The 24,691-nt window shown below is 30.9% G+C and overlaps 1 protein-coding gene across 3 annotated transcripts in view; it reads right to left on the bottom strand.

The window, feature by feature from the left end:
- The window catches only part of LOC139529726 (uncharacterized), a 72,813-nt gene extending 53,238 nt beyond the window's left edge, over positions 1-19,575 (bottom strand). Inside the window, exons 1-5 of one of the 3 annotated variants that reach the window (XM_071325588.1) lie at positions 19,311-19,517; positions 18,757-18,835; positions 6,212-6,314; positions 5,533-5,663; positions 4,837-5,089 (exon numbers count right to left, since the gene is read on the bottom strand). In XM_071325588.1, coding sequence (XP_071181689.1) covers positions 5,025-5,089; positions 5,533-5,663; positions 6,212-6,314; positions 18,757-18,820 — 363 coding nt within the window. In that variant the 5' untranslated portion in view covers positions 18,821-18,835; positions 19,311-19,517 and the 3' untranslated portion in view covers positions 4,837-5,024. Of the gene's footprint in view, positions 1-4,836; positions 5,090-5,532; positions 5,664-6,211; positions 6,315-15,782; positions 16,036-16,486; positions 16,618-17,159; positions 17,263-18,756; positions 18,836-19,310 lie in introns of those variants that run through there. The other 2 variants (XM_071325586.1, XM_071325587.1) reach the window with 2 other exon arrangements.
- Between the last annotated feature and the right edge of the window lie 5,116 nt (positions 19,576-24,691).

Here is a 24,691-nt window from a genome sequence, read left to right as displayed (position 1 = left end):
ACATAATTAAATTCATTTGACAATCATTTACACGAACTTTTTGTGAAAAGAATACTAATTATCTAAGCTAAGACATTATATCTTTTGAGGATTTTTGAAGATTTTTTTTAAAATTCTATGATAATAGTTGTGCAATGTTGAACATGATAGCCGTCATTAATCCAAATAAGTAATACAGTAGTTGTAATAAAAGTTATACTTTAGTCATGCATTACAGATATTGACGAATTTATAATAGTTCGTTCATACATCGTTGTTCATGAAACAATCATTATTAGTATACATGTAAGTTTCCTGACGTATAAGAGCCATTGAGGATGAGCTCCAGAGAAATCAGACTAGTTGCGTTTCGTTCGTTTGTTTGTTGGGAAAGGAGAGGAAATGCAACAGCTTGTACAGATAAACGACAGAATTACCATACAAGCATTTATAGTCAACACAATCAGAAAGAGTTCCCATCGTTAGACGGGGAATATGAAGGCTTCCAAGAATGAACAAGTGACATGTCTAACTCTGAACAGTTAGAGAACAGACTATCGACATCGAACGCTTGTTCTTGATATTTGAAACTGTATGCATATATATACGTATACGTTTATGATATAGTGATGAGTTCTGACAAAAACTAAATTCCTTCATGGTTATATCTTGCCATACGTTTATATTGGTTTGTAAGGTGGTTACTCAAAATCGTTATTTGAAAATCCTGTTTGTGAGATGTAGATTCATTTCAATACAGAAATTTCGTCTATATATTTCACAAGTGTATAACACGGAGAAGCTCTGAAGGTTCATTACTCCCATTTTGTTTGGGTGTGAACCATCGATGTTTACAGCAATATCAAGGAATAAGGTGATTATGGTAGAAAGAACTATGGGCGTCATGTGGCAAATATTACATGCATATCGGACAATGAGTTGTCAATCTGTATGAAAAGTTTTCCAATACAACCATATTATTGAGAAGGAATGTTTACATGCTATACTCTCGTACTAGTATTACAGGGTTCTTGTGGCGTTCACCTTAGACACACATCGTTTTAACGATGTTTAAAAAAAGACAGAACCAATTTAATGTCATATTTCCCTATTTTTTAAATATAACTAAAATTCTTTTATCTGACAAGAATATCCCTATTTAGCGAACAAGTAATTTATTCTTTTTTCGGTTATTGAATACCAAGAAAGAAAATAAATCCCGAAATTAATTTGAAACTTTGATACTCAAAAGTTTCCCAGCAAAATATTCACATCCCCTGGGGATAATTAGTGTTCGTCCAGTGGCATATATAACAATTGTGATGACGAATTCCTTCCTTTGTTTGAGAACAATCTTATTGAAATATAAATCTGTGATTTTCCTAGGTCCACAGCTTCAATGAACCAAAGCAAAAGTTATACATCGACCTGTATTTAAATCAAATTGGTTCTCTTCTTCTTTTGGTATACAACTGTAGTCTATCGACATTCGATGATTACATACTTTTGGCATACGTTGGCTAGTCTATTTACAACACTTTTACCCCTATTTATTCAAAATATATGTTTTTTTCTTATGTTCAATGTATACACGTATATATTTTAAATTGCGCTATAGTTCCGTAACTTTATATCCAGTCGTATAAACGAATCGTCGGCAAGTGCGTACATTTTTTTAAATCAATATTTCTGGTCGGTTCCAATCTGTCCTTCACTATTGACAATGACTATATATTACATTTTCCCAAATTCACCCTTGGAAAAAATATTTAAATAGATTTTAATTTCATCAAATCTTATTTTTTGGGTATTATTTATATATTATGAATTATATTCTTTACACCAGAAATGTTATTTATAAACAAGCGTATGAGTTTAGTAATGACAAGTAAGACAGAGTTGTATATTATACATCTGATAGTTCAAAATGGAAAGTTATAAGTTATAAGTTATCAGCCGTGTACACTGATCAATACCTGCAGAAGTGAAACGATGCATGAACTTGCAAGTCCGACAGGAAATCGCTTGAATACCTGGACGTGTCACCTCACACCCCTCACAATACCTTTGGAAGTAATACCTTTAGCCATGCTGGTGATCAGATAAGGGAAGATCAAAATATATTTGAAAAAAGTTTATTACTTTAAAGAATTATGAACAAATTAGATTTTCGAAAACAATTTTCACGGAACACTTATTTATGATTTCAACTTTGACTTTTCACCTAATTCCAATATCAACAGTTTAAAAACAACAGACCATGGTAATTTTAAAAAAAGTAAGAATATTTTCCGTATCAAGTTAGTTAGTCGTATTAAACAACCGTACGATTGACAAGATATCGACACGCAATTACGACTACATCGGTTACTGTAGTTTTGTTTCTTTGTGGTTTATAGACATATCGTTTTTATTCATCGGGAAAGAAGACAAGATGGCGGATCTCGGAGAATTGATACTCTAAATTTAAAATCGATGGTGATCGCTTATCTAGCGGAATAAAACTTTAATATCTATGAATTTGAACATTTTCATACAGAATGAACATAATATCAATTTTTGATTTTTTTGCGAAGTTTCCCTTTAATAGTCATGTCAACACCGAAGTGCTGACTACTTACTGGGCTGGTGATGCCAGCAGTGGCATCGACGTTAGGCATTTATCCCAAACATTTACATGATTTATGTAAGAAGTTGTCTTTTTATTAGTTAACGGTAAATTCCGTGAGCGAGTTGTCTGGGAGGTCGACTACAACTGTACCATTAATCTGTCAACACTCAGTTGATTAGGTCGAATCCAATACGTGTGAGTTTTACAATTATTATACCGTAAACTCTAAAACATGATCTCCCGTTCTTAAAAACCATCCCCCGTCTTTTTTTTTCGAATAGAACCTATCGAATAGATTTATCACCGGATGTGTACCAACAGGAACGACACGATGTGTTACTATTCCGATGCACATGATATTGCTATAGGATTTGTCGATTCTTCTTGCCCACTCTTAATGGGTTTTTGTGTTGTTTTTTAAGGGTGCCAACGAGTAATCGCTCAGTTTTAGTACTCGGATACCCGTTTGCCTGCTTTACATCTTGAGATATTTATCTTCAAACTTCCACTCACTTTAGTAACGTTGAAGTATCCCCTTCTACTAAATAAAATCAATTAACAACATAAATATGTATATCCTAAAGATACTATTTGTTATAGTAGTACCAGCAACTCAACCAGCAACGTCCTTTCCTTCCGAGGGAATGTTTTCATATCCCCTACTTGTAACAAAAAAATGGAAAGTCAAACAGTCTGTCTTCTGAAATTGCATGGTGACCAGATCAGATCTCAAAACAAAAACAAAATCAAAGTGACCCGCGGTGAACCCCACGCAACAATTAGAGACATTTTTAACGGTGTTTGCACACGGATCAACACTTTCATGCATTGATAATTAACTCATCACAAGCCGTACAAACCAACTGTTTGTTAATCAGGACTTCTAAGTAAACGTGATTGGAATGAGTTGTACATTTGAATTAGTTTGATTACTCTGTACATGAAACTTGACTATAATTGTTTCATTTACAATTTAAAGATAGACGAAAGTACGAGAGCGACATTCAAAACCAAAAGTTGTAAATAAACTGCCAACGTCATGGCAAAATAAAATCAGACAAACGATAGTGCAAAAAAAACCAACAGAAAGGTAAAACTGAGCAACACGAAAAAGCACTATATTGGTGTTGATAAATTGATGGACAAGGCCTATTATAAAAAAATAACAACTCCTGAGGAACATATGATACATATATTGTCTTCTCCATTATCCCTGTACTAGTAGAGATATTTGTTTAGGGATCAACTGAAGGACGCCTCCGTGTGCGGGAGTTTTCTCTCTGCATTGAAGACCTATTGGTGACATTCTGCTGTTGTCTGTTTTTTGGTCGAGTTGTTTTCTCTTTGACACATTCCCAATTTCTTTTCTCAATATTATTTGTCGGACTTAGTATGCATTTATTATTTTATTGGAATTTGGCTCATGAACACGTAAATTAACAATAATTGTTATTATGATAGGTTTTTTAAGAAACAGCGGTCGGTAATTCATTGTTTAATTGACATAAAAAGCAAACTTTTCAATATACGTTAAAGATTCATCCGAGTTCTCGCGAGTACTCGAATGTCATGACCGAATATCAGATTTCAGATCTTTTGACATCCCTAGTTTTTTGCCTTCTGATGTTAGTCTTATCGTCTTTGTTTTTAGAATATTTACGGCATTTCTACAGGTACAGTCAAATTTCTGAAAGTTCTTTGAATGTATAAAGGAATTTAGTAGTAGTTTGAATAATCAATGGAGACGAAATGACTGACTTAATAATTCGCACATTGACATATACAACGCGTTTACTGACACGAGATTAATGAACGACTTGTGAAATATACACACCTAAAGAAGGGGCCAAAGGAATATCACCAACTATAATAGAGCACGAACAATCGTTTTTATTTTTTGTTTCGCACTCTCTTAAATATAGTTTCCAATGTGAAGCTAAAATATCTAAACATAGAAAAGGACAAATTATGTTGTAAATAATTTAAAGTAAAACACACTCCTTTTGGTTTATTCCCACAGCAATATATAAAAAGTCTGGATTATCTACATCAAGTTTATCAAATATATCAATTAAAAGCAGAATATACTGTGATTCATAACAATTCATAAATATTCTGGTATTAAGGAGCGTAATTGTTGCCCATAAGAAAGCATATAATAAGTAACCTTTCGACAAATTTTACTGACAAAACTAAAATTGACATCTATAAATCATTTAACAACAACAAAAGTGATAAGTCACAAAAACTTTACAATCCATTTATTGTAGATTAATAAAGGCACCAGTAGTATACCGCTGTTCAAAGATAATGTTGACAATGAATAATATTCGCAAGTGTCCAAAAAAGATTTTGTTCGTATATATGTTGAATGTTGTTTATAAATATTTTTACATGTGGATTTGTTCGTCTAAAACAGCTTATAAAATGTAAGTCATGAGATCGTAAGTCCTGACATCATTGTAACCAAGTTGAAAACAATACTTCCGGCACCATTTCCTGCAAAGAAAATGGTTTTGTGATCAATAATAATTGATAAATCTTGAAACATTCGACATGGTATTAAAAAAATATTTGATGGCTTGTTAACTAGTATTATAAAAAAGCAGAAGAAGAATATTAGGCCTAAGAAGGTCTACAAATGGAATAAATAAGATCCTTTAATGTTCCGGATCATGTTGATCTCAGATATAAATTATGAACGGATAAGTATAAATAGAATTCATCATAATTATTGCAACACAGGATCACTAGATATTGGAAATATATTTATTATATGCATGAGAAAAAACCCACTCAGACTGCTAAAACATATCTTTAGAATAGCTATCTCATTAACATTCATGTCATACCATACCTCATAAACATATTAATGTATGAAAACGATAGTAGACTTATAGAAGCCAGTAATGTTAAAGAAAGTAAAGTTATGGCATACATACCACTTCCACTGCCATACTGGGAAAGGGCCTTTTTGGCAGCAGCGATTGTTTGGCTGATTATAGAAGTGCCAGGGTCCAATTTGCAGTCAGTGACAACTTTGTTCAAACAATCCAGATAGGTATTTGCTGCACTGTGTTTTAAATAAAATCATACATCATACAATAAAAAACGTTAGCACTTCATATATTATTAATGTATACACGTATATACGTTTTAACAAAAAGTAATCTGGATATAGCATTGAGGTTATTATTATTTCCCTTTGAATTTTCTGTTATCAATTATACTAATGATAAAAGTGTCATAAATAATCTGGATATATCATTGAGGTTTTTATTATTTCCCGTTGAATTTGCTGTTATCAATTATTCTGATTTCATTAGAGTGAAAAGGGACCACATATATTATTACTCATTTTCATTTCGCCGTATGCTGAACATCGGAACATCTGCGAAAATCATATTTTTTTCAATTTAGAAACATCATGTACACCGAAATACATATAGTATCCAAAATTCTTATTTTGTTGGATGTTTTATAGAGGAGTCCATTTTTTTGCGCCAGGCAATACTTAGTGTTGATACATGAACAGGGTCATTAACCTATTTTACAGCAATATAAAATAAGTTTAAAATGAAAAAAACACAAAACAGAAATAATGCATAAAAATAGTCCGACCTGCATATTTTCTTCTTATCTCCTCCGGCACCTGCTACCGCGCCGCTGTAGGTTGTCGAACATGCAGTAATTTTTGAAGTCGCACAATCCTGGGCGTCAGCTCCTAGATAATGAAAACTTAGTGCATGTGTAGGTATATAGGCTGAGTATAAATTAATGTATTTGAAGGCTGCTCGGTTGCCTTTAATAGTTTTCATCCATTTTTTTTTAACTATTGTAGATAGTTGTCTCGTTGACAATTTTATCACATCGCCTTATTTTTATGTTATGGTCCTTACAATATTGACGCGATTTATTGTGTCCCAGATGTAAAGATTTATAACTGGTAACCTAATGAAAGGTCTTCCTTTCGGAAATACCTTCATTTAGAAAAATAAACGAAGAGAAATAATCATCAAACGTTCAACACAATTCTTTGGTAGTAGTGAAGTGGTTTAATCACTTGAAATTATCATGCTTTTATTGTATATTTTATAACAATGAAAAAGAAATCGAATATAAATATTTATTAGATTTCATTGTCCAACAATTCAAATATTCAATTTACTAGATTAAATATTTCATTTAAAAAAAATATGTGTTTTGACAACTGTTTACAATGAGTAAGCAGCTGATTGAGGGAACGTGTTACTTGATCAGTCATTCTTTCAACAATAGATCCGCATCTGAATTCGATTTTGAATTTGAATATTATAATTTTCAAAGCTATCAATTATTCTCACCAAAATATGTTGAATAAAGGAAGATAAATCAAAACTAAAATAAAAAATATCGCAAACATTATTTGTTTTAAAAAGTAGCATTTTTGCCAAAAAAAATATTTGTAAGCCAATATTTATAGAAAAAAAAGAATGTTATTAGGGAGACAAGTGTTAGTCATTAGCAAATTTAAAACAAAACATCAATACTTTTTTTTTTAAATGTTCCTGGTCCTTCAAAAACATTGAATGCTAAAGTTCAAAAAGAAAACAATACTTTTCGAGTAGCTACCGAAAAAGATGTTTAAGGTAGATTCATGGTATACCGCCATCTTGGATTGTACTATCTCAGTACACAATCAGTCTAGTTATTTGCCCAAATCTGCAAATTTGTAGACCAATGTGCAATTTTATTGGTTAGAATTATATGAAGAAAACTAGTTGATTTATTGCATTATCCAAAAAAATAACAAATACTAAATATTTGGTTTTTTTTAAATATTTTTTTTTCCAACTAAGCCATTATATGAGGCTGTCTATTGTAGTAAAAGAAATATACTGAACTGATTTTTTTTAAAGTTTATTTGTAGCAAGAAAACAAGTTCGGTTATACCATATTTTCTTTTAATTATCTTAAAATATATTATAAAACCTATCTTCTCACAAGTTATTTTAAAATTTTATCTCATAGATTTCTCTTTATTCCCAAAATATGGTTTTTCATGATCATTTTAAGCAAATTTAGGCAATTTTCAACGACTCATTACTTGATAAATAGCACGGTGACCTTTTTCATTTTTTTTATTTTAGAAAAAAGCATAGTAAAATCTACATTTTGACAAAGTGCATAATATCATTCTATCTCGGGAAACATATATCGATGATCGACATAAAAAGAGCAAAGAAGATAAAACATTAATGTATTAGAAGGTTCACTTATGGCAAAAAATGGCCTAAAATATCAACCTTATCATCAAACAATAATAAAGTCTCAATTTGGTTTGTAAATGGGTCTATTACAAAAAACTTAATTCCAAATAAAATCGGTGAGGTTCATAAAAGTACAAAATATTCTCCAAAGTAAGTCCATATTTTACATAAAAGATTTAGAAACACATTGGCCGCCTCCTACGATCCAAAATGTTTTGAAACGAAAACATTCCAATTTTGATATACAATTCATCAATATGAAAACTTTTTGGATCGTTGATGGCGGCCAAGGTTAATTATGCCAAAAACTATCACAATTATCGAAATAAATTACCTAAATTGACCTTAAAATACAAATAATACTTACTAGGGTGTCATACTATAGAAATGATTAAGAAATGGTCCATAGACATATATTTGTGTCTTAATAGTATTATAACTGTCCCTTTGGTATCTTTCGTCCCTCTTTTTATACATGTCTTGTTCGTTATATCGCAAGTAACCTTTGAATTTTAAATGTTAGTACTAGTCGCATTTGATAGCATCACAGAGGTCGGTTAGCGTTCTATTTTATAGATTACACCTTGTTGACCTGGCCATTATCAAATATGCATAAAGGTGTACCATGAACGAGATTATATCTGGTTTTTCCTTAAATTTAGATGAAAAAAGGGAGTAAAAAAATCATTGACAGCAATTAACATAATAACAAAAAACACACGAAGACTTGCAATCAGGAAGAATTAAGCACTCCATAAGTGAAAGGAATGAGATTCTGTCAATGTTTCTGTTGTTTCTTTGTTTTCTTCTTATAGTTGATGTGCTTCCGTCGGTATGGTATTAGTTTGTAACCCGGATTTGTTTGCTCTCAATCGATTTATAACTTCCGAACAGCGGCATACTACTGCTGTTTTTACTTTTCACTTTTACAATAAGTTGCTTTAAAAAATCAGAAATGTTTAAGCGCTAAACAATGAATCGAAGCGCATGATTTTGTTACATGTTTGCAAGTTTTATATCTAAACAGTATATATATTTATGCAATTCAAAATGTCAATTGATTTGGAAGCATTTACGCAGCAGTAAATTTATTGAATGAAAGTTTTTGTGATGTCAGATCCAGCACTAATGGTTGACTAGGAAACTGAAATATGTTACCGTCTGACTGTAAAATCCACATTCATAGTTATATTTTATTTGCTGTCATCGATGTTAAAATGTGCATCCACACCATTTTGTAATACGGGACGTTATGTCTGATGTCGATTTAGGATTTATACAGGGGTATTGTTTGGCTTATACGTACCTTTCTCTACTACACTACCTTTCTCTACTAAAGTGTAGCATTTTGTCCCGGCTGTTTTTAGACTTTGATGTTAGTTCTGAGTTATTAACTTCGTCATAGATACACCCGGTAAAATGTTGTACGCTAGATGCGCATTTCGTCTATAAAAGAATCAAAAGTGACGCTTATATAAAAGAACCAATGTTGAATACCCATTGCTCCGAATGTTTTTGCCAAATACAGCTAAGATAGTCTATTCCTTGTGTAGTAAATCCTAAGAATATCTAAAAATAAAATATTTTATAAACATTTAATTTCTAACTTAGGCATATCTATGATAAATCATGTCAACAGACGCGAGTTTCTTCTACAAAATACTTATAATTGACACTCAAATAAAAACAAGAATAAAAAAATAAGATAGTGCGTTTAGTGCGGGTTTAAAATATTGCACGTGTAGCGTTTCAATCATTCATTTTCAATTAAAAGTCCTTCATATTTTAAATTTTTTTCGCCTTAATTTCTAAACGATGTTTTGCTGTTTTGTTGTTTTATTGAGTAATGATTATTCTTTCCAAATATGCTGTCATGTATATTTTTTTGTTTCTGAATAGGTATACTTTGAGAAAGGTAAGTGGTAAAAATACAGTCGTACTGCTTGGTTTAAAAACATTTCTTCATTTATTGAGGAAGGAAATAAAAGATGCAAGGTCCATTATTTTGATATGTAAGATCCCCCCTATTAACATCTTTATCATCTGAAATTTTAATGACATAAGTTAAACAAATCTGATGGTGAAAGATACATAAATTTTCATGAATGTTTAAAAAGCGTTTTGCAAATTTGTTATTTTTATTTATAGCAATACAATTATAATGCCTGTATCCAGTCAGGAATCTGTTTCAGTATCTAAAATAAATCTTTACCTCCAATAAAGGAGATCGATGAAATCCTCATTTAAACAATAATCTAAATAAAATCACTCAAATCTGTACATGTAAGTTGTAACTTTGTGGTATTTACAGTAAAAAATAGACGATAAAATGTATCAAGTTCACTACATCTGATTTGTTAATCAAGGATGAATGTAAATGTTCTTCACATAATACCTATGTCATATTTCAAGACCTTTTAACATAAAATTGACCATATTTTGAGTAAGAACTGATGAAGTTTTCTATAATTTTGATATAATTTATCCGAAAATAGTACAACACACTGTAAAAATATTATTGAGAAAACGCAGGAGGTTTTTTTAATACTCATGTATTGACTATAATGTATTGTTTAAAAGAAATGCATTACGAAATAACTGTTATCGGGCCACACGTCATCTTCATCTGACATTATGACCAGTGCTGACATGATTCCGTTCTTGTGATTTTTAATATTCTCTACATATATAGAAAAAGAAGATGTGGTATGATTCTCAATGAAACAATTATCCACAAGAAACAAAAATGACAGAGAAAGTAACAACTATACAATGTAGGTCACCGTACGACCTTCAACCACGAGAAAAGCACAAATCACATAGTCAGCTATGAAATGCCTCGAAATAACAAATGTAAAACAATTTAAACGAGAAAACTAACGGCATCATTTGTGTACATCTGATATTGTTGTGGAGTGGGAGTGAAGTGGAGTGAGGATATAGTACTTTGTAAGAACTTGTTTTTACCTTCAGGAATTCGAATATAAGACTCCGTTCACACTAGGACATTTTTATCGATTTAAACTAGACCGGTTCACTTTAGATCGGTTTAAGGGCTAATGTGAACGCATTGAATCGATCTTCAATCGGTCTAAACTAAAACACCAAAAGAGGTAGTTTAGTTTGAATCGGTCTAAAGTAAACCGATCTTACTTTAGATGTGAACGCAGAGATCGGTTTAAACTAGTACGATTGAATCGAAAATAACGTATGCGCATGTATAGTGCCGGGCAAAACTATCTCAGAACTTCGTTGTTTAACCCATATTTCTCTTTAAAAAGACCTTTAAAACAAACTGAAAACAGGTTGTCTTCGCCATAGCATATATTTGCGAAATCTGTGACTTCTTTTCTTATGTTGATTTTTTTTCTTTGCAGGAACCGCAGTATTTCCGGCGTCGTGTTGTAACTTCGTTGCTACAGTTATTTTTTTTCAAAATTAAAGACAACTGCAATAACACCAGTATCAAAATTTTAAATTGTGATTCAAGAGAAACAATTACTTTATCCAATTGTTTTTTCCCAAGTGTGTGTATCAGTGTATCAGCACATGAATTTGATAAATCAGTTCTATTTATACACAGTGTTTACAGTTTTACGGGCAAACAGGTTAGATCGGTTGCGTTTTAAATTGTAGCGTGAACGCAGTGGTTGATCTTAAACCGATAGAAATCGATATGATTAAGGTGATATGAACCTGACAAAATAATAATTAAAGTATGATAAAAAGGGTGTGTACTCAAAGGGACAATATCCATTGTCAGAAAAATTAAATAAATTTGGCATGTACATGACACCGTTTCCATGGCAACGATCTCTGAATATACCATATTTGTGTATATTCTCAGAAGAAGGATATAAGGGTAAAATTCAACAAAAAAGAGTAAATGCATTTGTTGGAAATTGATTTATTGGTAGTATTCACATGTCAATGGCATCAGCATTCGGTAAATAACAAAAAAATATGAGATTACACAAACTTGTTTAAATAAGATATTCCAGAATTTCCAAATTTACTAAATTTTCACTGATTTCATAACAACCATGGCCTATATAAATGACATAAAATATAATTTGCAATAATTAATCTTCTTTTTTTTTTGTTATCATCTTAAAGCCTTAACAGTAAGCTAAATTATTACAGAAAAAAAGTATGGGTACATGATTTGGAATAAAAGTTACATTAACAGGGAAAATATAACTTTACCATTTCAAATTATGGTGAGCTTGTCCACCTAATAATGATGCAGTAGACAGTACATCATAAAAGTATAAAATGATTTTACCTTTAAGCTCTCCATTAACAATCCAAACTTGGTTTCATCTATACTCACAACCTTGAAATCAAAAGAACAACGGATTCAACTTCCACAACATCATTTTAGATTTATAACTCGAAAAAGACGGTTTCTCAATGCCAGAATTTATGACAAGCGAGAAAATTTCAATTTTCAAATTATACAATTCCCCATCTTCGCAGCTAAATACCAACTTTACCTTATGTATTTCCCACCACATTCGGTATTCTAGAGATGCAAGACTTTATAAAGCATTACCATTGTCAGAGCAGAAAGGAAATGAACCAGGGAAATGTTAAAGAACTTCTTGTCCTTTTTCTACCAAGACCTTACATGTATGTTTGCGTCCATTCTCAATTTTATTACATTTTGCTGTTTTTTTGTTCAATATTTACATTATACTATCAAAATTACATACAGATAAGACATACGTCTGAGTCATCATTTTGAATGTTAAAACAGTCGAAGAAGGTGGCTGGGGTTTATTGTCGGTCAACTTAAGCATGATTGTGTGGCGTAAAAAAAATAAAAACAATAAGTTAGAAAATAAAAAAAAAATTGTAACGGAGGTTAATTGAGTGTATTCATATCATTAGTCGCAGAAAATGACAAAGTAATTAAACAATCATTACTCTTTTGATTCTTTTTCAATCATAAATTGTCCGAAAACAGGAAACAGATAATTTGCATACTTATGTTTTTGTCAATTTTTTATAAACTTTCAATGCAGGCTATTCATACGCTTATTGGTTCTATGTTTTTGTCGTCTTTGCCAGGATTTCTCAACTTTTTACATTGTATATAATAAAACCCATTTTCATGTTGTTCTTAGTTAAATACGTATTCCACTTGCATTTTCTTTTTACTCGACTTTTCTTCGAAATAATCCGTATTTTCGTAGCAACAGTTGTTTAAAGTTTGGTGTTTTTAGTTTTATCTGCCATAGATTGATAAATCTTTTACAGTTGTAACGTGAGTAATCACAAGGATATAAAGTAGAAGAGAACACTATGTGTAAAAGGTGACAAGATGTGAATGAAACAACTTTTGAATTGTTTTTAAAAAGATGATTCAATATAACGTAAATAGTTAAGCACTACGATTATAATTGAATACGCCAGACGCGCGTTTCGTCTTCATAACACTCATCAGTGACGCTCAGATCAAAATAGTTATAAAGCCAAACAAGTATAAAGTTGAAGAGCATTGAGGACCCAAAATTCCAAAAAGTTGTGCCAAATACGTCTGTGGTAATCTATTCCTGGGATAAAAAAATCCTTAGTCTTTTGAAAAATTCAAAGTTTTGAAAACAGTGAATTTATAAAAATGACCATATAATTGATAATACTTACTGGACTGGTGATACCAACGAGGGTGAAACGTCCACCACCAGTGGCATCGACGTTAGGCATTTATCTCAAACGTGTACATGACTTATGTAAGAAGTTGTTTTTTTTTTTATTAGTTAACGGTAAATTCCGTGACCGAGTTGTCTAGGAAGTCGAACAACAACTGTATCACTAACCTGTCAACACTCAGGTTGTTAGGTCGAATCCAGCATGTATGAGTTTTACAATTGTTTGACCGTAAACTCGAGAATATGATCTCCCGTTCTTAAAAACCATCCCCCGTCTTCTTTTTCAAATAGAACCTATCGAATAGATTTATCACCGGATGTGTACTAACATTAACGACACGATGTGTTACCATTCTGATGCACATGAAATTGCTATAGGATTTGTCGATTCTTCTTGCCCACTCTTAATGGGGTTTTGTGTTGTTTTTTAAAGGTGACAACGAGTACTCGCTCAGTTTTAGTACTCGGATACCCGATTGCCTGCTTTACATCTTGAGATATTTATCTTCAAACTTCCATTCACTTTAGTAACGTTGGAGAATCCCCTGCTACTAAATAAAATCAATTAACAACACAAATATGTATATCCTAAATATACTATTTGTTATAGTAGTACCAGCAACTCAACCAGCAACGTCCTGTCCTTCCGAGGGAATGTTTTCATATCCCCTACTTGTAACAAAAAAAAGGAAAGTCAAACAGTCTATCGTCTGAAATTGGTGACCAGATCTGATTTCAAAACCAAAAACAAAATAAAAGTGACCAGCGGTGAGCCCCACGCAACAATTAGAGACATTTTAACGGTGTTTGCACACGGATCAACACTTTCATGCAGTGATTATTAACTCATCACAAGCCGTACAAACCAACTGTTTGTTAATCATGACTTCTAAGTAAACGTGATTGGAATGAGTTGTACATTTGAATTATTGTAATTACTCTGTACATGAAACTTGACTATAATTGTTTAATTTACAATTTAAAGATAGACGAACGTACGAGAGCGACATTCAAAACCAAAAGTTGTAAATAAACTGCCAAAGTCATGGCAAAAAAAAATCAGACAAACGATAGTGCAAAAAAAAACCAACAGAAAGGTAAAACTGAGCAACACAAAAAAGCACAAGTAATTTGAAGTCCAATATTGGTGTTGATAAATTGATGGACAAGGCCTATTATAAAAAAATACCAACTCCTGAGGAACATATGATACATATATTGCCTACTCCATTATCCCTGTACTAGTAGAGATATTTGTTTAGGGGTCAACTAAAGGACGCCTCCTTGTGCGGGAGTTTTCTCTCTGCATTGAAGACCTATTGGTGACATTCTGCTGTAATCTGTTTTTTGAACGAGTTGTTTTCTCTTTGACACATTCCCATTTTCCTTTCTCAATATTATTTGTCGGACTCAATATGCAAATATTTATTATTCTATCGGAATTTGGCTCATGAACACGTAAATTAACAATAATTGCTATTATGATAGGTTATTTTAAGAAACAGCGGTCGGTAATTCATTGTTTAATTGACATAAAAAATAAACTTTTCATAACGTTAAAGATTCGTGCGAGTTCTCGCGAGTACTCGACTATCATGACCGAATATCAGATTTCAGATAATTGACATCCCTAGTTTTTTTCTTCTGATGTTTGTCTTATCGTCTTTGTTTTCAGAATATTTACGGCATTTGGAGTCGTTCGCCAGTCTTCTACAGGTACAGCCAAATTTCTGAAAGTTCTTTGAATGTATAAAGGAATTGAGTAGTGGTTTGAATAATCAGTTGATACGAAATAACTGACTTAATAATTCGCACATTGACATATACAACGCGTTTACTGACACTAGATTAACGAACGACTTGTGAAATATACACACCTAAAGAAGGGGCCAAAGGAATATCACCGACTATAATAGAGCACGAACAATCGTTTTTATTTTTTGTTTCGTACTTTCTTAAATATAGTTTCCAATGTGAAGCTAAAATATCTAAACATAGTAAAGGACAAATTATGTTGTAAATAATTTAAAGTAAAACACACTCCCTTGGGTTTATTCCCAATGTAATATATAAAAAGTCTAGATTATCTACATCAAGTTTATCAAATATATCAATTAAAAGCAGAATATACTGTGATTCATAACAATTCATAAATATTCTGGTATTAAGGAGCTTAATTGCTGCCCATAAGAATGCATATAATAAGTAACCTTTCGACAAATTTTACTGACAAAACTAAAATTGACATCTATAAATCATTTAACAACAACAAAAGTGATAAGTCACAAAAACTTTACAATCTATTTATTGTAGATAAATAAAGGCAACAGCAGTATACCGCTGTTCAAAGATAATGTTGACAATGAATAATATTCGCAAGTGCCCAAAAAAGATTTGTTCGTATATTTGTTTGAATGTTGTTTATAAATATTTTTACATGTGGATTTGTTCGTCTAAAACAACTTATAAAATGTAAGTCCTGAGATCGTAAGTCCTGACATCATTGTAACCAAGTTGAAAACAAGACTTCCGACACCATTTCCTGCAAAGAAAATGTTTTTGTGATCAATAATAATTTATAAATCTTGAAACATTCGACATGGTATTAAAAAAAATATTTGATGGCTTGTTAACTAGTATTATAAAAAAGCAGAAGAAGAATATAAGGCATAAGAAGGTCTACAAATGGAATAAATAAGATCCTTTAATGTTCCGGATCATGTTGATCTCAGATATAAAATATAAATTATGAACGGATAATTATAAATAGAATTCATCATATTGCAACACAGGATCACTTGATATTGGAATTATATTTATTATATGCATGAGAAAAAACCCACTCAGACTGCTATTACATATCTTTAGATTGTAGTGAATAGCTATCTCATTAGCCTTCATGTCATACCATACCTCATAAAGATATTAATGTATGAAAACGATAGTAAACTTATAGAAGCCAGTAATGATAAAGAAAGTTATGGCATACATACCACTTCCACAGCCATACTGGGAAAGGGCCTTTTTGGCAGCAGCGATTGTTTGGCTGATTATAGAAGTGCCAGGGTCCAATTTGCAGTCAGTGACAACTTTGTTCAAACAATCCAGATAGGTATTTGCTGCACTGTGTTTTAAATAAAATCATACAATTAAAAACGTAAGCACTTCATATATTATTAATGTGTACACGTATATACGTTTTAACAAAAAGTAATCTGGATATAGCATTGAGGTTATTATCATTTTCCTTTGAATTTTCTGTTATTAATTATACTAATGATAAAAGTGTCATAAATAATCTGGATATAGCATTGAGGTTTTTATTATTTCCCGTTGAATTTTCTGTTATCAATTATTCTGATTTCATTATAGTGAAAAAGGACCACATATATTATTACTCATTTTCATTTCGCCGTATGCTGAACATCGGAACATCTGCGAAAATCATATTTTTTTCAATTTAGAAACATCTTGTACACCGAAATACATATAGTATCCAAAATTCTTATTTTGTTGGATGTTTTATAGAGGAGTCCAATTATTTGCGCCATGCAATACTTAGTGTTGATACATGAACAGGGTCATTAACCTATTTTACACCAATATAAAATAAGTTTAAAATGAAAAAAAACACAAAACAGAAATAATGCATAAAAATAGTCCGACCTGCATATTTTCTTCTTATCTCCTCCGGCACCTGCTACCGCGCCGCTGTAGGTTGTTGTGCATGCAGTAATTTTTGAAGTGGCACAATCCTGTGCGTCAGCTCCTAAATAATGAAAAATTAATGCATGCGAAGGTATATGCTGAGTATAAATTAATGTGTTTGAAGGCTGCTCGATTGCCTTTAATAGTTTTCATTCATCTTATAATTGAACTATTGTAGATAGTTGTCTCGTTGGCAATTTAATCACATCGCCCTATGTTTATGTTAAAGTCTTTACAATATTAACGCGATTTATCATGTCTCATATGCTAAGATTTATAACTGATCAGCTAATGGAAGGTCTTTTTCGGCAATACCTTCATTTAGAAAAAACAAACCAACAGAAACAATCATCCAACGTTCAACACAATTCATTGGTTGCATTGAAATTATCATGCTTCAAGTGTATGTTTTATAAGAATGAAAAAGAAATCGAATATGAATATTTATTTGATTTCATTTTCCTACAATGTATGTATTCAATTGTCTAGATTAAATATTTCCATTAAAAATTAGGTCTTGTGCCAACTGTTTACAATGAGTAAGCAGCTGATTGAGGGAACATGTTACTTGATCAGTCATTCAGTTTTATTTTGTTGTATAGAAAATTCTTTCAACAATAGATCTGCATCTGAATCTGATTTTGAATTTGATTATTATAATTTTCAACGCGCTATCAATTATTCTCACCAAAATATGTTGAATAAAGGAAGATAAATCAAAATTAAAATAAAAAATTATCACAAGCATTATTTGTTTTAAAAAGTAGCATTTTTGCAAAAAAAAATATTTGTAAGCTAATATTAATATAAAAAAAAGAATGTCATTAGGGAGACAAGTGTTAGGCATTAGCAAATTTAAAACAAAATATCAATACTTTTTTTTTTAAATATTCCTGGTCCTTCAACAACATTAAATGCTAAAGCCCATATTTTACATAAAAGATCACAAAAGATTTAGAAACACATTCGCTGCCTCCTACGATCCAAATATTTTGTCACGAAAACATTCCAACTTTGATATAGAATTCATCAATATAAAAACCTTTTGGGTCGTTGATGGCGGCCAAGGTTAATTATGCCAAAAACTATCACAATTATCGAAATAAATAACCAAAATTGACCTTAAAATACAAATAATACTTACTAGGGTGTCATACTTTAGAAATAATTAAGAAATGGTCCATAGACATATATTTTTGTCTCAATAGTATTATAACAACTATTCTTATGTTAAGTTTGTAATTTCTTGGCTCGATTTAAAAAAAGATCAAAAATTTAAGGCCAATTTAATCCTTCTTGAACCTTCTCTAAATTTAAATGCAGGAAAAACATTCACTGACAGTTGTTTTCTCTTAGTTTGATTTTTCCATTTGAAAATGGATTTTTCGTTTTGAATTTTCCTTGAAGTTCGGTATTTTTGTTAAACTTTTACCTTTGGCTATGCAATCGGTGTTCAATAACGTGAACCAACGTTAAGAAATAGGAAAAGAGAAGTTGTAGCACAAAAACGTTTCCATGACTGTGTTTCAAAAAAAATAATTTTATATTATCTTACCTTGCATAACTATACTAATAGATACTAGACAGGAAACCACAGTTACAAAAGACAGTTTGTCCATTTCTATATTTTCACTCTGTAAAATGAAACGCACATTAAAAAATATGCACTATATAAATGAATTAAAGATTAAAATAATAATCATTATTGAAAACTAGACTAAACAAAACAAGTATTGGAAAAATTTCAATAAAATTGATTATAAAATTGATTACTAGTTTATCAACAACAGTACAAATTAATATAAAATGAAAATTTGGTTCAAGGAAATAAACCAAAACCTGATGAGAAATAAAAACATTACAGCAACAATTTGTATTGCTTCTTGTTGTGAATATCATAATTTTCATGCACAAGTATAACTTAATTCTAAATCAGAAAAATTTTGCAACTTTTAACTTTTTCACAACGGATTTAAAAGAGAACTGGAATAAATACATGTACGTTCATTAATCATGTTAAAATATTGATACATTCTTAGGAAGAAAACAAATGATGATAAATAAAAAGGCTGGTTTATTATTTTTCAAATATATCGTAAAACGAATTACCTGTTTGAGAGAAGACGTTAATATGCTGATGGTGTTTGTAACACAGAATTCGAAGCTTTGATGGCGATGCAATCTGTCCAACTCCTTTTTTCATGTCTTGTTCGGTATATCGCAAGTAACCTTTGAATTTTAAATGTTGGTACTAGTCGCATTTGATAAACATGAATCACAGAGGTCGGTCTGTGTTCTATTTTATTGATTACACCTTGTTGACCTGTACATTATCAAATATCTATTAAGGGGTACCATGAACGATATGATGTCTGGGTTTTCCTTAAATTTAAATTAAAAAAGGGAATTACAAAATCAATGACAGCAATTAGTATCATATCAAAAACACATGATGACTTGCAATCAGGAAGAAGTAACCCCCTCCCTTAGGAAAAGGAATGAAATTCTTTCAATGTTTCTGTTGTTTCGTTGTTTTCTTCTTATACTGTTGCCTTTTACACTTTTACAATAGGTTGCCTTAAAAATTTAAAATATCTAAACATCAAAAATGAACCGAAGCGCATGACTTTGTGAAAAAGAGGCGACAATGGAAAAATTATTGAAAACCAAATGAAAAGAAGAGACAACTTAAATAGAAAAGAGTTATTACAGAGGCAAAATAAAAAAGAAGAAATGAAGAAAATATTATACTCAGAGATAAAACCTTCAATTTCAAAATCAATATTCTTGCGTGTAAACTAGTAACCTTATTTATGGACTTCACTGTGAAAAATGTAACCACTACATCTATGTTGGGAAAACAGAAAAATCTCTCAACGATAGTATAATAGAGCATCTTGCAGATATTAGACATAACAGAGATAAAGCTGTGGCTTAATCATTCTAACCATTGTGAAGAGGAAATGACAGTTCAAGTTTTGCAACAAATTTATGATAAATCTGCAAATTACAGAAAATATATTGAGACATAATGGACGCAAACACTAAATACAATTAGACCATTTGGAATCAACATTAAAAAAGAATAACTTTAATTCATCAAATCTTATACTTAAACGTTCATTCATAAAAAAAAAAGCATTGTGACGTCATAAAGTTTTCCAGGAATTATTTCTATAACATCTTTGATTGTAAAAATAAAAATGTCAGCTATTTAGTTGTGAAGAAAGGGAAATGGCTTAACAGTTGGTTTAATACTACAATAAAGAAAAAAAATATTGTGTTTAGTACGGGGTTAAAATATTGCAAGGGTAGCCCTTTCAATCTCTCGTGTTCCAGTGTAAGTCTTTCATATTTTTAAATAGGTCGCCTTAATTTCTAAACCTACACATTGTTTTTCTGTTTTGTGGTTTTGTTGATTAATGATTATTCTATCCAATTAGGCTGTCATGTATGATTTTCTCTTTCTGAAGAGAATTATTTGGGAAAGGGGATTGGTAAAAACACAGTCGCACTGCTAGGTCCTTCATTTATTTAAATTGTGTGAAAATTAATTTCACAGGTAAATTATTCATATATTTATTAAATATCATCATGATCATATTTACAGAGAAACATCTTGTTTAGATTGAAGATTTGTTTAACTAATGTCAATAAATGTTCAAAAGATAAAGATGTTAATCTTAGGGGATCTAGTAGGCTTCTAATCGTGAGATGACTATATATATTGACAAATATTTCCCCTTCCCATTTATTATTACATTGCGAGAGTCAAATACAAAATACAAACCTACATATTTCACCTACATATTTAACTTACATGAATATGATCGAATCCCGGAAGAAAGAAATAAAAGATGGACGGTCCAGCATTTGTTAATGTATAAAACCACTTAAGTGAAATAAATGTGATCAAGACCTAATCACTTTCTCGACCTTAATGCTGACAACTTCTTATATCGACCACCATGATGATTGCACAAATGTATTCTGCAGTGAAATTCTAGAATTGACGATTTATTACCGAGAACCTGTACATGTGTATTTCTCATAAGTCCCTTTTTGTTTGTCCGTAGAACTGAGCAGGCTCATAGAACTTGTATTGTCTCTTCATCTGCCATCAAACCTAGTTTCAATTTGCATGTTCCACATAGTTCTTTTTTTCTATATCCTATGCCGTGTTGATTCTAGTAAAGGACAGTTAAAACGAAAATGGTTCATATCTTCTCGGGCGCTTCACAAAAATGTTATAGCACCCCTATAAAAAGATTATAACTACATGCTTTATAAGGGTAAGACGATTCTGCTCATTTAGTGGCACCCAATAAAAAAATTATAAGTACATGTTCTATAAGGGTAAGAAGATTCTGCTCAATCGGTGGCACCCTTATAAAAAGATTATAAGTACATGCTATATAAGGTTAGAAAACATTGCTCAATTAGTGGCACACCTCGTGTTATTAAGTCAACCAGACCTTGAGTGATTAGTCGAGACAGTTTTATTATCTTAGAGATTCTACATTTCCACTATTTCCGACATTATAACCAAAATGTCATCTTCCTATTTACATGTACTATGTCATACATTTTACACGTTCACTACATCTGATATTTTGATCAAAGATGCATGATACTCTTTTTTACATAATACATATGTCATAGATTCTATAGGGTCAGGAAAAACATCTGTCGTCCTTCGATATGTCCACGAATATAGTCCCTCGTGTGGATAGTGTGTTACTTGCAAATATTTTTTTATGTCACTTTCAAATTTATTTTATGCCCTAAATAACCCGTAGTAAGGAAAAGAAATTACACTTTTAAGAAATTTAGGCCATTGTAGTAATTAGATTCAGCTGGAAAAGTTACAAATAAGCATTTCGGAAGTTATCAAAATATATCGAGACTCTCTTAACATAAGATTGTCCATATTTTGAGTTAGAGCTGATGAAGTTTTCTATAATTGTGATATAATTTGTTCCAAATATAGTTCAACAAATAGTAAAACTGTTTTTGAGAAAGCGCAGTTGGGGTTTTTTTTAAATACTCATGTATTGACTCATGTATAATTGTCTAAAAAAATGCGCTACGAAATAACTGTTCTCGGGACACATGTGATCGCTCTCTGACATTATAACCAGTGCTGTTATCATTCCGTTCTTGTGATATTTACTATTTCATAGATTCTATATATCCTCTACATACATTGTATATATATAAAAGAGGATGTGGTATAATTGTCAATGAGACAAATATCAAGAAGAGACCAAATGACACAGAATGTAGTAACTATAGGTCATCGTACAGCCTTCAACAATGAGCAAAGCCCATATCGCATAATCAGCTATAAAAAGCCCCGAAATGACAAATGTAGAATTCAAACGAGAAAAATTAACGGCATAATTTACGTACATCTGATATTGTTGTGGAGTGGGGTATTGTAAATGAATATTCTTGCCTGGGAAGAACTGTGATTGCATAACGGTGACCAAACAGATTAAAATGAGTATGTATTCATAAAAAACGAAGAATATAATTGTGTACAAAAGTGAAAATAAAGATGCGACTTAAACAAATTAAGCGACACTTAAAACAACTATTTTGTTTTGACCTGTTGTGGTTCTGGTACGATTTACAAACTTAGGTAGTTTTAGCGGTGTTTTATTCTAAGTTCTATTCAGGCCTTTTTGGGCTATATTCTGCAACCGTTTTTATTTCCAAACTGTGACACATTGGAACATAACATTTGTTTTTGAGTTATTTGACATACTATCTTTTTACATTTGATTTGGTCTGCTTCCTACGTTATACGTTTTCACTTTATATTCCTCATCTGAATTAAAGCAAACCAAACAATGTTTCGATATACTTGTCTATTAAAGGAGGGCGTAAAGGGGGCCATCTGCACGGAAGAACACAAAATGAAATTGCCATTTTACGATGAATGAATATTTCATACTTACTTGCAGGTTGATCTTTTTATCGATTTTTCCGAAAAACGGTGAATAACGAACTTTTTTCATGACTGCACGTAAAATAAAAATTGCGAAACACGTTGCACAAAAATAACCCTTTACCAACCTCTTAAAGGAACCAAATGAGCAAAAACAAAATATAAGTCAATACTTGTTTTCGTGATATTAGCCACTGAAATTTTGCAGGAAAATGTTCTCTCTTGACTTTTCATAGCTTTTTGATTGAAAAATAACAAGAATTTTATAAAACTTTTGCAGATGACTTATAATTATACATGTGAATGATTTATAAAAAGAAAAATGGTGGTCAATGTACAAAATTGTTTAAGGCATTCAAATGGATAAAACCAGAGGATTCCGAAAATCTGACAATATTCCCAAAAATGACAAGCGAACATCCTTAACGAGATACTTTCTTCCTAAATCTAAATAATCTCTGTTTTTTATAATATCAAATGTGTTAGTTATGCTTTATTCCAAAATCTAAATAATCTCTGTTTTTTTATAATATCAAATGTGTTGGTTATGCTTTATTCCTAAATCTAAATAATCTCTGTTTGTTATAATATCAAATGTGTTAGTTATGCTTTATTCCTAAATCTAAATAATCTCTGTTTTTATAATATCAAATGTGTTAGTTATGCTTTATTCCTAAATCTAAACAATCTCTGTTTTTATAATATCAAATGTGTTAGTTATGCTTTATTCCTAAATCTAAATAATCTCTGTTTTTATAATATCAAATGTGTTAGTTATGCTTTATTCCTAAATCTAAATAATCTCTGTTTTTATAATATCAAATGTGTTAGTTATGCTTTATTCCTAAATCTAAACAATCTCTGTTTTTATAATATCAAATGTGTTAGTTATGCATTATTCCTAAGTCTAAATAATCTCTGTTTTTATAATATCATATGTGTTAGTTATGCGTTATTTCTAAATCTGAATAATCTCTGTTTTAATGATATCAAATGTATTAGTTATGCATTATTCCTAAGTCTAAATAATTTCTGTTTTTATAATATCATATGTGTTAGTTATGCATTATTCCTATGTCTAAATAATCTTTTTTTACTTTTTATTACAAACAAAAGCAATCTGATGATGAACAAAAATCCCTACATCTGAGTATCAGGTATTATTCCTATTATTCAATTGAATTTCATTTTGCTAAAAAAGGATTGTCTTATTATTTATCATACATTGTTTTTATACATCTGAAAATAAATAATTAGGTGTTTTTTTACAAATGTACCTTTGCACAAATTTTGTCAGTAATAAAAAAGAATGTAAATTAACTAAATTTTATAGCCGGATTTCGTTTTCTTTACTAAATGTGTTTAATTCCAAATGACGTATAAAATTATCGATTTCTATAATCGATTTGTTACTTTTGATAAAAAAATTAAGTACTTTTGAATGAAAGAGTTTTATTTCTCTTTAACTACAAATTACATAGTTACAGAGAATACATTTTTTATGTAAAAACAATTACATTAAATATTAAAGCACATG

Source organism: Mytilus edulis, chromosome 7 (assembly GCF_963676685.1).
Source record: "Mytilus edulis chromosome 7, xbMytEdul2.2, whole genome shotgun sequence".
Lineage (NCBI taxonomy): Eukaryota > Metazoa > Mollusca > Bivalvia > Mytilida > Mytilidae > Mytilus > Mytilus edulis.
Note: the sequence above shows the minus strand (reverse complement) of the source record. Positions and strands in the feature narration are given on the sequence as shown.